This window comes from Dasypus novemcinctus, chromosome 18 (genome assembly GCF_030445035.2).
Source record: "Dasypus novemcinctus isolate mDasNov1 chromosome 18, mDasNov1.1.hap2, whole genome shotgun sequence".
Lineage (NCBI taxonomy): Eukaryota > Metazoa > Chordata > Mammalia > Cingulata > Dasypodidae > Dasypus > Dasypus novemcinctus.
Window position 1 is genome coordinate 15,194,215 of NC_080690.1, and position 16,335 is coordinate 15,210,549.

The window sequence follows — 16,335 nt, forward strand, 5'->3', positions numbered from 1 at the left end:
TGCTATAAGTCTGAAATTATTTCAAAATTTTTAAAAAATGTTTTAAAAAGTTGAAAGAACAAAATTCAAGGATTCATTCTTCCCAATTCAAAACTTATTAAAACTTGCAGTAATCAGAATGGGCCAGTAGATTAAAATTGAAAGGTCAGATATAAACACATATTTATGGTCAATTGTTTTTTATGACGGTGCAAAGATACTTCAGTGGAGAAAGAAGAGTCTTTTCAGCAAATGGTGCTAACAACTGGATATCCACATGCCAAAGAATGAATTTAGACTTAATGTTGTATGTAGAAATGACCTTAATATGGATCAAAGTCTTACATGTTAAGTGCTAAAACTATGAAATTCTTACAAGTAAACACAGGCAAATCATGATCTTTGAATTAAGCAATGGTTTCTTAGATATGACACTAAAGCTCAAGCAATAAAAGATAAAAGCATAATAGGACTTTGTCACAAAAAAGAAAGTGAAATGACAGCCTACAGAATGAAGAAAATATTTGCAAATCCTTTATCTGTAAGTTTCTAGTAGCCAGAATAAAGAACTCTTAGAACTCATCAATGAAAAGACAAGTAACTCAATTTTTTTAAAAAGGCAAACAGTTTGAATATATGTTTCTCTAAAGATGTACAAAGGGCCAATAAGAGTGTAAAAGAGTACTCTTATTTCAGAAGAGTATGAAAAGATGCTGGGCATAATTACTCATCAGGAAAATAGAAATTAAAACCACATTGAGGTACTGCTTCACACGCACTAGGATGGCTGTAATCAAAACAGACAGTAACAAATATTGGCAAGGAAGTAGAGAAATTGGAGCCTTCACACACTGCAGGTGGGATTGTAAAATGGTGTAACTGTTGTAGAAAACAGTTTGATAGTTCTTTGAAAAGGTAAACATAGTTACCATATGACTCTGCAATTCTACTTATATATATATACCCAAAAAAAATTGAAAATAGGTATTCAAACAAGAACTTGTACAATAATATTCATAGCAGTATTATTCATAATAGCCAAAAAGTAGAAGCAACCCAAATGTCCATGAACCAATGAATGGATAAATTGTGGTATATTCATATGATGAAACATTGTTCAGCCATAAAAAGATACGAAGTACCGCTGTGTGCTATAACGTGATTGAACCTCAAAAACATGCTAAGGGAAAGTGGATGTGGCTCAAGTGATTGAGCTCCCACCTACCACATGAAGTCCTGGATTTGGTTCCCAGTGCCACATGGAGAAGACAAGACAGCAAGCTGATGTGACAAGGAGACACAGAGAGGAAACAGAATGAGGGACAGTAAAACTGAGCAGAGGTGACTCAAGTGATTGAGCACCACTCTCCCACATGGAAGGTCCCAGTTTCAGTTGCTGGTGCCTTCTATAGAGAAGATAAGATGAGCAGACACAGAGAGCACACAGTGAATGGATACAGAGTAGACAGCAATCACAAACAACGGGGGGCAGTTATAAATAAAATCTTTTTTTAAAGTGAAGTGAAAGAAGTCAGACATTCATGTATCATATGAATCCATGAAGACAGAAAATAGGTTAGTGGTTGACAGATGGGGTGGGAAAATTGGTAGATGTGGAGTTTCTTTTGGGGGTGATAGAAATATTCTGGATTTAAGAGTTTTTCATAAATTGAGCCAAGTTATTAGAAGTTTAAATCTTTTGTATGAGTTGTTTCTAACAATAAAGGCAGTTGAAATAACAGTGTAGGTCACTTCAGTAATTTAACTTTGTAATTGTTAGCAAGGCAGTATGTTCTGAAGTTCAGAAGACCTTTTTGTTTTTTTATACGAATTTCATTAATTCCCTGAGATGAGTAGGGTGTGGTTTGTTACTGGAAGATTAGGGAAACAGATGTGGTTGTGGTTATGGTTAAAAGCCAGCTAGCAAAGACCTGTGTAGAACTCTGGGTCACTGCCATTAGAGAAAAATCTGGGCAGTGGTTTTCCTACCATTTCTGAAATTGTGCTAAGGACTTGGTTAGGTAAATTTTACTTGTTGGTAAGGCTGTCACACTTGAGATCATTTATTTGCTCTAAAACTTTGAGTAATATTATTATAAGGAATTTAGATTGCTTTTCCAAGTTTACTTAACTTTAAAAAATAGCCTAAAACACAGTTCCTCAGAAAGTTTAATATAGAATTACCATAAGACCTGGCAATCCTTCTAGGTATAGACCCAAAAGATTGGAAAACTGGAGCTCAGACACATGTTTGTATACTGATGTTCGTTCATAGCAGCATTATTCACAATAGCCAAAGGTGGAATCACCCTAAAAGTTCACCAACTGATGAATGGATAAACAAAATAAGGTGTGTACATACAATGAAATATTACTCAGCCATAAAATGGAATGAAGTTCTGGTCATGTGACAGCATGGATAAGCCTTGAAGACATCATGTCGAGTGAAATTAGGCACAAAAGAACAAACATTGTGTGGTTCTATTTATATGAAATATTTTGAATATTAATTCATAGAGATAGAAGGTAGATTAGAGGTTTACTAGGGACTGGGGGACAGGGAATAGGGAGTTATAACTTATGGGTATAGAGTGGGGGGAGGGAGGGGTAACTTAGCCATCCAGAATGATTGGGAATGTAAAGTTTGGTCCCAGTTCTTCTCATTCTGTGTTGTTTTTGTTTTGTTTCGATAGCGTATGCTTTTTAATCTTAGGCCAACATTATTTAAACTTTAAAAGAAAAATACCCTCTTAAATAAGAGGAAACTGTTCGGCCATCTTCCTCCTTAAAAAGGCCTTGGTCTGGGTAACCACAGCAGCAGAATCCCATGAGGCCCTATTTGTATCAGCAGACAAATTGCTGAGTCCTATCCTTCAAAAGGTACTGGGGGAACGGACTTGGCCCAATGGATAGGGCGTCTGCCTACCACATGGGAGGTCCACGGTTCAAACCCCAGGCCTCCTTGACCATGTGGAGCTGGCCCATGCGCAGTACTGATGGACTCAAAGTGTGCCATGCCACACGGGTGTACCCGCATAGGGGAGCCCCACGCACAAGGAGTGCGCCCCGTAAGGAGAGCTGGCCAGCGCAAAAGAAAGTGCAGCCTGCCCAAGAATGGCACCGCACACACGGAGAGCTGACACAACAAAGATGACGCAACGAAGAGAAAACACAGATTCCCAGTGCCTCTAATAAGGATAGAAGCGGTCACAGAAGAACACACAGCGAATGGACACAGCAACAGACAACTGGGGGGGGGTAATTTTTTTAATCTTAAAAAAAAAAAAAGATACACAAGACCAAAGTAGAATTACCTTTTAACAGAAGGGTCAAGTGCCATGTGGGCTAATACAGCTCTTACTGAGTAGAAAAGAGAATATCCAGGCCAGTTAGTACCTTCTGTTCCTGCTTCAACTTTCAAAGGGAGCATTTAATGACCTGGAATTGAGTTGGCATGACTAGGATTTACCTTCAAATATTTGTTGGTTAGTCTTGTGGTGATAGTCCCCTTAAAATAATTCTTATCTTTTCTGCATATATAGATTGAGAGCTCCACTGGATGCTTACTTTCAAGTGAGCAGAACCCAGCCTCACTTGCCAACAGTCTCTGACCAATCAGACAGAAGGAATCCTGTCTCTGAAGACTTGCAGGTATCAGGGAGTTCTGAATCTGACAGTGACAGCTCTACAGAGTATGAAGAGGTTGTTCCTGCAGAGGAACCTGAGACAGTCATTCTGGAAAGCGGTGAGTCTTTTTTCCAGGTTTGAATTCACGAGTCTAATATCCAGAAAGCTTAAGACTCTAGAAGGTGAGACTCTGTAGATTTGTGCTTTCATGTTTTCCCTTTTCTCCTCCAGATGTCATGGATTCTAATTTTATGGTACAGACTTTTCCCTGGCTATAATTATATCAAGATGATTATTCTTAAAGTTTAATGTGATTTGTGACCCAGTGAGTTAATTGCTTTGTAATGCCATTTTATAATCCCTTTCATTTTCTTAGATAAGGAAAAAAGTATCTTAAGAAAATTATATAAATTTATCATCCTATATAGGCTGCCACTTATGCAAGAGGAACTTTATTTTGCAATAGGTAGGCAGAAAACCCTAAAGTGGATATTTTGCTCACATTAAAAGCCCACTGATAACACCAGTTTGTGGTCTTTTATTACCTTCTCTTACTTAAAGAAACTAGGGCTTCTTGGAAAAATGGCTCAGTCTAATAAAGTTATGTCATTAGACACAGGATACACCTGAAAAGAGGACTTCTAGTAGTCTAAGGTGGCACTGTTTATTTATATTCATTGAAAATGTTACCTTGGAATTTGTACTTGGGAATTCCCAAAGGAGGTAGCAGGGATATGATACTTCATGTAGTATCATTTTTACAGTATTCAAACAATAAGTAAGGAAGATTGACATAAAAGGAAACATTAAGCATTCACAGTTTTGTTTCCATTTAACCTGACATTGTTATTTAAGACAAACTACCTAAACTTCTTTAAAATCCAACTTATGGAAGTGGGCTCAACGGTTCCCTCAGACTTCCAGTTTGGCTTCAATTCAAGTAACAAGCAATTTCACAAGGACAGGTTACTGTCCCAAGGAATCCCCTTGAAGTCCTCCTACCGTCATATGAAGATAAGCAAAAAACCCAAACTAAGCCAAACAAACAAAAAAACCTTGGCAGAAAAAATAAAAACTTACATGGAAAAGTATCTGCTGACTAGTAGGATTTTTTGCTCTTCTAATAAGAAGGAACAAAGAATTCAGTTGTATGAGCAGGAAAGCAGACTCTCAAGAACCCGTGATAGGGAAGTGGACTTGGCCCAGTGGTTAGGGCGTCCGTCTACCACATGGGAGGTCCGTGGTTCAAACCCCGGGCCTCCTTGACCCGTGTGGAGCTGTCCCATGCGCACTGGTGATGCGCGCAAGGAGTGCTGTGCCACGCAGGGGTGTCCCCTGTGTAGGGGAGCCCCATGCGCAAGGATTGCACCCTGTAAGGAGAGCCACCCAGCGTGAAAGAAAGTGCAGCCTGCCCAAGAATGGTGCCACACACATGGAGAGCTGACAAAGCAAGATGACACAACAAAAAGAAACACAGATTCCTGTGCTGCGGACCAAGAAGAACACGCAGCAAATAGACACACAGAACAGACAACTGGGGCAGGGGAAGGGGAGAGAAATAAATAAATAAATCATTTTTTTAAAAAAAGCTTATTGCTCTTATTCTAAAAAAAAAAGAGAGAGAGAGCCCATGATGAGTATGTGCAGATTTTTTTTACAGCACTTTAAAAATATATATATGTACTTTTTTTAGAGAGGTTGTAGCTTTACAGAAAAATCATATAAAAATTACAGCATTCCAACATACCCCGTATTGTTTACACTTTGCGTTAGTGTGATACCTTTGTTAAAACTGATGAAAGAGTATTAATATTGTACATTAACTATAGTCTTTAGTTTACATTAGGTGTATTTCCTCCATATGCCACCCTATTATTAGCACCTTATGTTAGTGTAGTTTATTTGTTACAATTCATGAAAACATTTTTTATAACTGCACTATTAGTTATAGCCCATCATGTACAGTAGGCTTCACTGTTACAGTCATGTGTTTTATCTTTTGATTTTTATTCTAGTGACATCTGTATTTAAAATTTCCTCTTTTAACCACATTCACATGTATAATTTACTGCTTTTAATACTGTCACAATAATGTGCTGTCATCACCACCATCCATTTCCAAACCTCTGCTATCAACCTAAATAAAAATTCTATACAATTTGAGCATTAACTCCCCATTCTTTACTCCCATCCCAGCCCCTGGTAACCAGTATTCTAGATTCTAACTCTTGTCATGAGTTTACTTTTTCGTATTCATATCAATGAGGTCATGTAACATTTGTCCCTTTGTTGGCTTATTTCCTTTCTTTTCTTTTTTTTTTTCCAACTCAAGTCTTTATTGACTACTTCACCCTGGGACCACCAGTGCTAACAAGCAGAAGGGGGGAGGGGAAACGACCCTGATGCATATCAAGGACCCCAGGGCACCCCCTCATTAGAACAAATCCAGTTACAGGACTTCACGGTGATTGGGAGGGGAGAGGGAAATGGTTCAGTATGTACAGAGATTTAAGGGGATGCTGGAGGAGGGTCTTCAGTCACAGAGCATGGTGGTGCTGAAGAGGGAGGAGGAACAGTCAGCCAGTGATTTGGACACCCTCTGCCTCAGCCAGAGGGTAGATTTCAATGGCCTCCACCAGGGGCAGTGCCTCCACCGCGGTCTCCATCACAGCCAGGCCAACTGCAGCCTCCGCCTCTGCCAGCTGCTGCCACACCGCTGCCTGCTGCTGCTGCTGTTGGGTCTTGCGGTGCTTCCAGAGGTTGGAGAAGGAGCGGTAGCTCTTGTCGCAGTCAGGACACGAGTAGGGCCGCTCGCCCGCGTGGATGCGGCGATGTTCTGCCAGACGCATGGAGATGGCAAAGGCCTTGCCACACACTTCACAAGCAAAGGGCCGCTCCCCTGTGTGCAGGCGTAGATGGTCCTTCAGGTGGGTGCTCTGTCGAAAGGCCTTGCCACAGTCTGGACATGGATACGGCCGCTCACCTGTGTGGATGCGCCGGTGTACCTACAGTGATGTCTCTGTGCTGAACAGCTTCTTACTTTCGCTGCACTCCAGGCCTCGGCGTCGGGCAGGGGCCGAAGGAGCTGCAGAAGCAGTGCCTCCGAGGGTCGTTGGAGAGGCGACTGGTGTGCGAGTGGCCCGTGGGGCCCGAGGAGCTGGGGGCTCCTTAGCCAAGACCTCTCCAGGCCCCACAGTTGTCTGGGCCGCCTCATGTGCTTGCAGCCGAGCAGCTTGAGCCCACTTTCTTGCCACAAGTACCACACTCAAAGCGCCGTGGGGCCTGGGCAGCAGCAGCTGCACAGCAGTGCTCCCGGAGCTGCAGCGAGGAGGGGAAGGCAGCACCACAGGATGGGCAGCGGTGGGGCTGGCGCCCAGCATGGGCCACCAGCTGGTGCACCTCTAGCAGCCGGTGCAGCAAGAAGGAGCGGGGGCACTCGCGACACTTATTATGGGTACTCGCCTGTCTGGTGGTAGCGGTGCATGAGTAGGCAGTAGGGGCGGTGAAAACGCACACTGCATTCCTGGCAGCGGTAGGGGAAGTGTTGGGCATGCACCAGGCGGTGCTGCCTTAGTGTGGAGCTCTGTGTGAAAGCCTTGCCGCAATCCCCGCAACGGTATGGGCGCTCCCCTGTGTGTGTGAGCCGGTGGCGGGCCAGGTTGTCAGGCGAGTTGAAGGGCTTGGAGCAGTCCGGACAGGGGAAGGGCCGTTCACCAGTGTGTGTGCGTAGGTGGTTGCGCACATGAGACTTCTTCTTGAACATCTTGCCACAGATGCCACACTTATGGCACCATTCTAGCCGGTGCACAAAACGCTGGTGCTGGGTCAGCTGCAACACCTTGTGTGTTGGCTTATTTCACTCAGCATAATGTCTACAAGTTCATCCATGTTATTGCATGTAACAGTTTCATTCCTTTTTACAGCTGAATGTATTATATTTTTTTTATCCATTCATCAGTTGATGGACAGACACTTGGGTTGCTTCCATCTTTTCGCAATTGGGAATAACGTCGCTGTGAACACCAGTGTGCAAGTATCTGTTCAAGTCTCTGCTTTCAGTTCTTTTGCATATATACCCAGTGGAGGGATTGCTGGATCATATCATAATTCTATGCTTAGCTTCCTGAGGAGCTGCCAAACTGTCTGCCATAGTGGCTGCATCATTTTACATTCCCACCAGCAATGAATGGGTGTTCCACAGTCTCTTGAAAACTTATTTTCCTTTTTTTTTTTAAGTAGCCATTCTAGTGGGTGTGAAATGGTATCTCATTGTGGTTTTGATTTGCATTTCCCTAATAACTAGTGATGTTGAGCATCTTTTCATGTTCTTTTTAGCCATTAGTATACTAAAATGGCACAGTATGAGCATCATGAAAAAAATAATACAATGAATTGAAGCAATCAAATGTATGAAAAATCCATTAGTACATAAAGATATATTTTTAAAATCTCATTTATTACCCTCAGAAGTTGCTAGAGCCCCAACTCATTATTCTGAAATCGTGTAAATATAGGGAAAGAATCAAGTATTTATCTTGCCTTTGCTATATGAACTGCATTCAGGATAATCAAATAATTGATGAAGGTGGGATTTTTGTCATAGAAAATTTCTAGCTAATAATTAGAGTAGGAAAGATAGAAAAATCACCATTTTGCAACTCCTATTGAAACGATGTATCTAGGCAGAGTTCTTCAGTGAATCCTGAAACCATTAGATAAAAGATTGATGAGATTATTTTTAATGGAGGGACCAGACTGGCACCATCTGAATCCATTGATCAATCTTAGCTTCTTAAAAGCTGGGCCTACAAGACCTTATCCCTGTTGATGTGCTGCAATCAGACATACACACACCACCTAGGAAGTACTGTTGCCTCCCAAAAAAGAAAAACGAACCTGAATCTACTTGACTCTAGATCTGATGACCAGTTTACAAAGTTTACAGGGAAGAGAGTGGAAACAAGGTATACAGTACCATAAGGATGCAGTCATCCAAATCTAAAATGTTCTGCAAATGGAATATCTAGATAAAGACCTAAATGTATAGGGAAATTTAACATATGGTAAAGGGAGCATCTCAAATGAGTGGGGAAAAGATCGCTTTTCAAACTGTACTGTTGTTAAAACTGTATAGCTAACTGGAAAACAATAAAATTGATTCATTTCTTATAACATAAATCAGGATACATTATAAGTAGAACAGAGGTCTAATGTTTAAATTGAAATCATTCTAATACTAGAGAAATACATGAGTGAATTCTTTTAAAACCTAAGATTAGGGAGTATAAAGAAAATTACATAAAACTTAAAATACTTTTTTTTTTGTATGGCAATAAACCATAAATATTATATGATTCCACTTAAGAGACAAAGTGGATTGATTAGTGGTTGCGTAGAACCGCAAGTGTGAACAGGAAATAACTCTGAATGGGCTTGAGGGAATTTTAGGGGTGATGAATTCTGGACTGTTAAAATTTAAAATTACTTTCATTGAAAGACATCTAGAGAGTAAAATGGCAGTGTACAGACTGATAAAAGACATTCACAGTACATGTATCTGAAAAAGTTCTTATATCTAGAGTATTTGAATGATGTCTACAACCTAATAGAAAAAAGGAGCAAAAGATTTGAAAAGCACTTCCAAAAGAGGATATACAAATGGCAATAGACACATAAAAAGAAGACTTTATGAATCATCAGGGTTAAAACCGCATTGCATTATCAATATGTACTCACCAAAACGGCTAGTGTTAAAAAGACTGAGAGAATATAAAGTAAACAAAACTCTCATAAAACTCCTGATGGGGGTGTATATTGGTACAGATATTTCGGTTTAGTTATTTTTTAAAACTCAATATGTGTATAACCTAGGGCTTAGCAATTCTACTTCTAGATGTTGTATCTAGCACTATTTATAATAACAGAAACTGAAAACTACCCAAATACCCCTCAGTGGTAGAATGGTTGAATAATTATAGTAAATCCACACAATGTTAAGATATATTTAGGGGATTTGAATCTCTGGACTGACAATATGATAGCCAGGCCCTGAGCCTCAACAGACTTCAGCTCCTACAATCTGATTTATTGGACTCACCTCACTCAGCTAAGATGGAGTTGAAGAAGGACAACCACCACACCATGGAGCTTAGAGTGCCTACAACTGAAAGCAGGAGGATTGCATCCAGTATCCATGTGGAATCTGAACCTCCTCTTGACATAGAGATGCCACGGACATAACCAATCCAAGGTCTACAGAGAAAAGGTGGCATTGGAGTGGAGTGGGAAAAGTGGACATGGTGGCTGATACGGGTATGGGGAATGGCAGGAAGAGATGAGATGTGGAGGCGCCTTTGGGACTTAGTGTTGCCCTGGATGGTGCTGCAGGGGCAATCACCGGACATTGTAAATCCTCCCAGGGCCCACTGGATGGAATGTGGGAGAGTATGGGCCATGATGTGGACCATTGACCATGAGGTGCAGAGATGCCCAGATATGTACTTACCAAATGCAATGGATGTATCACGATGATGGGAGTGAGTGTTGCTGCGGGGGGAGTGGTGGGGTGGGGGTGGTGGGGTTGAATGGGACCTCATATTGTTTTTTTAATGTAATATTTTTACAAAATCAATTTTAAAAAAAAAGCTTTAAGACAAAAAATAAAAGTAAATCCACACAATGAAATACTGTACAGCAAAGAATGACTAACAACAATTACACCTATTAGTATGGAGGAATCTCACAAACATGAAGTAGGGAAAAAATAGACACAAAAAAGATTCCAATGATATGAAGTACAAAAACAGGCAGAATTACTCTATGGTATTAGAATTTAGTGGTTACCCTTGGCGGGGATATACTTCCCTTCCCCTTTGATAGAAAGGAGGCACAAAGATATAAGGGGAACTCTTAGTGATGTCTGTTTACAGTTTGTAAAAACTCATCAAGCTGAATACTTAAATATATTTCTTTATACATATATGATACTTTAAAAAGTAAATAAAAAGACAGAAGAGCCCTTTTGATGAGTCTCCCTATGTCCCTGGCCTATGATGGGACAAATAAAGCATCAAAAAGAAAAAAGACTGGGAAGCAGATGTGTCTCAGGTGATTGGGATCCCATCTACCATATGGGAGACCCAGGTTGGATTCACAGGGCCTCCTGGTGAAGACAAGCTGGCCCACGCTGATGCCCTGGTGATCTGACAGCAGACAGAAAGCACAACGACAAGGGGGCAGAGAGAAGAAATAAAATGAAATAAAAGTAAAGAAAAAAGACTAAAAATTTGAAAGTGCCTCCATGGAAAGCAGATGTGACTCAACCAGTTGGGTGCCCACCTACCATATAGGAATTCCTGGGTTTGGGTTCCAGTGCCTCCTAAAGAAGATGAGCAGATGCCGCCCCTGCTGCGACAAGCAGACACCACAAAGCAGCAGATGCCACAACCCACGAGGAGCAGATGTGGCTTAAGTCATTAGGCACTCACCTTTCTCATGTGGAAGGTCCTGGGTTTAGTTCCAGTTGCCTTCTGAAGAAGGCGAGCAAAACAATGAGCAGAGACAAGAGAGCCATGGCGCGTGTCTGGGTGTTAAATTTTTTTAAAAAGCCTCCTTGATCATTAATACAGGTCAATAATGGTTGCTGAGGAACCTGATGATGGAGGGGGTAGAATGACATCACCTAAACCCAATATGCAGCCTCCTGATGTGCTGCAATTAGAAATATACACACAACCTAGGAAATACTCTTGCTGCTCTGATCCTCTTCCTCTCAAAAGACTGAATTGAAATTTACACAAACCTCTAGAATGCATTACTAGGAAAGTAGGAGATAGAACAGCAAGTTAAACAATACCACTAGGAAGCAGTCAGCCATATCCAGAAAGTAGAACTTACCACAAGAACAAATGACCAGATTTCTTCCACAAATCAATGACAAGGAGAGAAAAATGGGTAAGGAAGAACTGTTAGAGAATGGGAAAAAATGTAAGACACATAACAATTAAGCTCTTTATGGAGAACTTGTTTGGATCCTGATTGGAATAAACCCACTGTTGGGGAAAAAAACAACTTTGAAATAAATTGGGAAATTTTTAAAAATACTTTTATTATAGAAGTTGTGAACTTAAGAACAATCGTGCACGTGTAGAATCCTGTACAATACCTCTTCACCAACACACCATGCCGCTGTGGAACATTTGTTACAGATGAGATACTATCATCAGACTTTTATCACTGACTATGGTAGATAGTGTACATTTGGAATATTTTTTCCATATCCTATTATTAACACTGTAAATCTTTGGCATCAATGTAAGAATTTTACAGTATTGCTGTTAACTGTAGTTCATAGGTTACATTAATTGCATTTTTCCTATGCTTCTCCATATTCCCACCATCCTGTGATTATGATGTACATCTGTCCTAGTTCACAGAAGGACATTTTTGAATTTGTATTACCATAATTCTTGTCCATGTCTGGGTTCACTGTGTTACAATTGGGAAATTTTGAATATGAACTGGGTATCTGAGTATTAGATGATATTTAAAGGATTATTGTTAATTTTGTTAGGAACAGTCATGATACAAAGTTTATAATTTAAAGATCAGTGCTGCTTAAGTTTTCACAAGTAAAACAACATTTTTAGGGTTTATTAAATATTCCAACAAAATGAAAACTAGAAATGGGGACTTAGATGATTGGCAAAATGTTGATTATTTTTTAGATTGCATCATGGCACTTGTGAGTTAATTATACTATTCTGTCTACTTTTATGTATGTTTGAAAATACCCAAAATAAATATTTTAAAATATAGATTCACGATGCTACTTGGGAAAATTGTCATCCCTTTTGCCAGAACACCACCAGTTAGAAATGAAAAGCTGTAATGAATCAGGCTTTTTCCTCCTAGCCTGTTAAAACTGACTATGTCATTTGTATATTTTCCTGCCCCATAGTTTCTGGGAATGGCTTCACAGAACCACTAGAAAGTACCTCAGCAGAGCAAGAAGTTATATATATTGATGGAGGCGAGGACCTCCCCAGGCAGGTAATGTTAATATCCTTCAAAGGAAAGGTTTGGATTTTCATTTTAAAAGGGGACTATACACTAAGATGGAAGATTTGCAGGCATTGTAGGGAGGAGGTCCAGATGTGAATCTTATCCAGTACTTTTGTGTGATTGGTTCCTCTTCTGTTTAAAAAACTGGAGTGGTGGAGGTAACCTGTCTTGCTCACCTAAGAAGGTGAAGTATCATTTGATATAGTAGGTAAGAATGCTCTTTGTAGACTATCAGGCAGAATATGATTGCTATGTAATAATCAGTTTTTAAAAATAATACCAGTTCACTGTTTTCCTTAATATAGCAGTTGTTTACATCCACTGTGGAATATGCCATTTTCAAAACATCATTTTTTACACATTTCTATATGGTCTCCAGGTGTTTATTTTTTTCTTCTAGAAAAATTTTATGTACATGTAAATCTAGTTATGTGTATAAATTTTCTTTTTTAAAATTTATACAAAAGAAAATATATTGCACCTTGTTCTGAGCCTTGGTTTTTTTTCTTCACTTATTACATCTTGAAGAACTTTCCATTTTCAGTACATAGTGCTGAATGTTGTTCTTATTCAGAGCTGTCTAGTGTTCCATCATGCAAATTTTCACTTAATTCTTCCCTTGTTAACGTATACTATGGTTATCTCCTTTTTTATTGTTCCTGTTACAGATCATGCTGCACTGAACAGCCTCTAATAATTGTCCTGGTATATATTTGTGACTATATCAATGGGATATATTTTTAGCAAAGGGGTCATTATGTCAAAGGAAATATATAAGTATTGTAGTTTTGATAAAGACAAATTGCTTTCCAGAAAACTTAGGCTAATTTATAATTGTAGCAACTTGTATTTCTTTTCTGTAAGCATACTGTTTATATCCTTGCTTTTTCTTATTTCTTTTTTCTCAGTGATTTACATGAGCTAAATATTTTATAGCTACTTGAATTGATAATGAACCTAACTTTGAATGTATAACCTACCATTTCCTGTTGATGGTTGTCTAGGGAGTAGCAGTTTTGCTTTGTTGTTTTTTGTTTTTGTTTAAATAGCTTTGTATAGAGAGCTCCTTTCGCTTATCATAAGTGGAGAAAAATACATTCAAGAATTATCTATGATTAAGGAGTAGTAGTATTTTCATGGCCTTTATTACATTTTGTCTGATTGCCTTCCGGGAATAATGACAAATCATTCCTAAGTGCTGCAGTTTTTCTGCAGCCTTTTCAATTGGCTTTATTATCTTTTTCCTAGACTAGATCTGCATTTTTTCTCATTTGAATTGTGTTCTGGTTTCCATCTAGCAGTCTCCTCAAAAGTCCAACCCTGTTCTTTCTTCTGTGGATGAGGAAGAAGGGGACACTTGTACAATATGTTTGGAACAATGGACCAATGTTGGGGACCACCGACTCTCAGCATTACGCTGTGGGCACCTCTTTGGATATAGATGCATTTCTAAATGGCTCAAAGGACAAGCACGAAAATGTCCCCAGGTAAGGGCCATGGATAAGGACTATGTGTGTGAACAGTTAATTAACATGTTAAGGCAGAAGGGTTCCTAGAACCACATTAATTGTGTCCCCTTGGGCCCTTTAGTGCAACAAGAAAGCCAAGCACAGTGATATCGTTGTCCTCTATGCGCGAACCCTGAAAGCTTTGGACACTAGTGAACAGGAGCGCATGAAAAGGTAGGTAATGAGAGTCTGTGTTGCTGAAATGTTCCCTTTTGATTCCTTGAAGGTGAATCTGAAAATAAAAGGTAGAAATCACTGATAGAGTGGTTCTGAGGCATGATTTGGGGATAATTGGCAGTATGTCTCATTATGATTTATAGTGAATGTTCTGGTCATCTTCTGAAGGAGATCTGCAAGGTTTGTTCTCCATACAGTGTTTAAAATGAAGATCTGGCACATTACTTAAAGGTTGCCATTTTTGTTTCTCAGGTAATTGAGTCCCCATTCCACCTACCCACCCCACCCCCAGCAGCACTGTATGCAGAAGATTTATAAGTGAAGTTTGTACCTACAGTGCCATACGAGAAATTTTGAAGATTCTGAAAGTCCATAAAAGGTTGCTAAAAACACTACATTAAATATACCTTAAGAATATAAAAGGTGTGAAGTGGTTGTAGTTCAGTGGTTCAGTACCTGCTTTGTATGTACAAGGTCCTGGGTTCAATCCCTCGAACCTCCTAAAAAATATGACTTAGTTACTTTGAGAATAAAAGTACTGCAAAGGGAGTGCAGGAACATGGATCCTCTCATGGGTTGCTGGCAAGACTACTCGGGCAACTTCACTTAGAAAGGACTTCTGGGAATATGTTTCAAAAGTCTGTAAAACCTTTGTCCTATTGGCCCTGAATCAAGGCTGACAATTTGATGGAGCTGTTGTTTCAAGTGGGCACCTAAAGAAATGTCTTCCTATGGTCTGTTGGCCATTTCAGAACTTTGGAAATGTTATAGTCAATTTATTAGAAAGAGACATCTGAGTCATTGGTGATAGATGTGCACTTATCTTTGTTTATAGTCTTAATAAAAACTGGGAATCCAAAATATAACGATCCTTGATTTAACATGCTTATTAGAATTATAATGCAGTTAAACCTAATTATTACCAAAAACCACTGGAAGGATTTTTCATTCTAAACAGTCGGGCAGTTCTGAACTGTGACTTTGCTTTGAATATTGTCCCTTATTGTATGATCAGAGCCCTAACTTGTATATTTTAAACTTCATTCAATGGTGAGAAACTTCCGGTTTCCAAAAATGGGATATTTTTTCCCCTCATTTCAGTTAATTGGCCTTTGAAGGTATCATAAGGTCTCTTAATTTTGCTATGGGACTGTATTTACCTAATATGGTAATAATGGACTACAAAATTTTTTTTGACTTATTGGATTACGAAAGTACTTCTTTATTATGGACATTGGTTGAAAAAGTTTATTTCAGTGGACAGGCACTAGTTAATTAAATGTGATGATTTTATTATATGAAAGGCACAGATTTTACCAGATTTCATTGCCTGGTAAGAGATAACAAATATTTGCAAAGTAAGATATATTTTCTTCAGTAGGAAGACAAGAGAGGGAACTTTCTTACCTTCTTTTTTATAGGCAAGAAAAGTGAATTTTTATATTCTGCTTATTAAATATTTGGCTATATATTCATTATTACAAATGTCTGATAAAGAATTGTTATCCCTAGTATGTATAATATTTGTGCGAAGTGTAGTTAAAAACTAAAGATAAATGGCTAAAACATAATTGAACAAAGGCTATTTATGAACAGATTTAAAAGAAGATTGGGAAACGGATATGGCTCAAGTGATAGGGCTTCCGCCTACCGAATGGGAGGACCTGGGTTCAATCCCTGGGGCCTCCTGGTAGAAAAGAAAAAGAGAAAGTGTGCCTGTGTGGCAAGCCAGTGCCTGCATGGTGAGCTGAGTGCCTGCCGGCAAGCCAAGTGCCCATATGAATGCCTGTGTGGTGAGCCAAGTGCCCGCACAAGTGAGTTACACAGCAAGATGATGACACAACAAAAGAAGATAGAAGTGGCTAGTGGTGTTCCTCTTCACTTAAATAAATGAAATAAGGAAATTTTTTAGTCTATAATTTTAATATTTATGTATATTTTAAAATAAATTTAAAAATAAAACATTTGCCCTAGTAATTCT

General features: G+C 39.3%; 1 protein-coding gene and 1 non-coding gene across 5 annotated transcripts in view; both read left to right on the plus strand.

Annotated features, from left to right (window-relative positions):
* The window catches only part of RFWD3 (ring finger and WD repeat domain 3), a 47,229-nt gene that overhangs the window by 12,314 nt on the left and 18,580 nt on the right, over positions 1-16,335 (plus strand). For 2 of the 4 annotated variants that reach the window (XM_071209080.1, XM_004464776.5), the window contains exons 3-6: positions 3,522-3,724; positions 12,566-12,657; positions 13,968-14,156; positions 14,260-14,351. In XM_071209080.1, coding sequence (XP_071065181.1) covers positions 3,522-3,724; positions 12,566-12,657; positions 13,968-14,156; positions 14,260-14,351 — 576 coding nt within the window. The remainder of the gene's footprint in view (positions 1-3,521; positions 3,725-12,565; positions 12,658-13,967; positions 14,157-14,259; positions 14,352-16,335) is intronic. The other 2 variants (XM_071209081.1, XM_071209082.1) reach the window with 1 other exon arrangement.
* On the plus strand, positions 15,014-15,149 carry LOC111765665 (small nucleolar RNA SNORA2/SNORA34 family). Its single transcript, XR_002797956.1, has one exon. It is a non-coding gene; the product is annotated as a small nucleolar RNA SNORA2/SNORA34 family (small nucleolar RNA).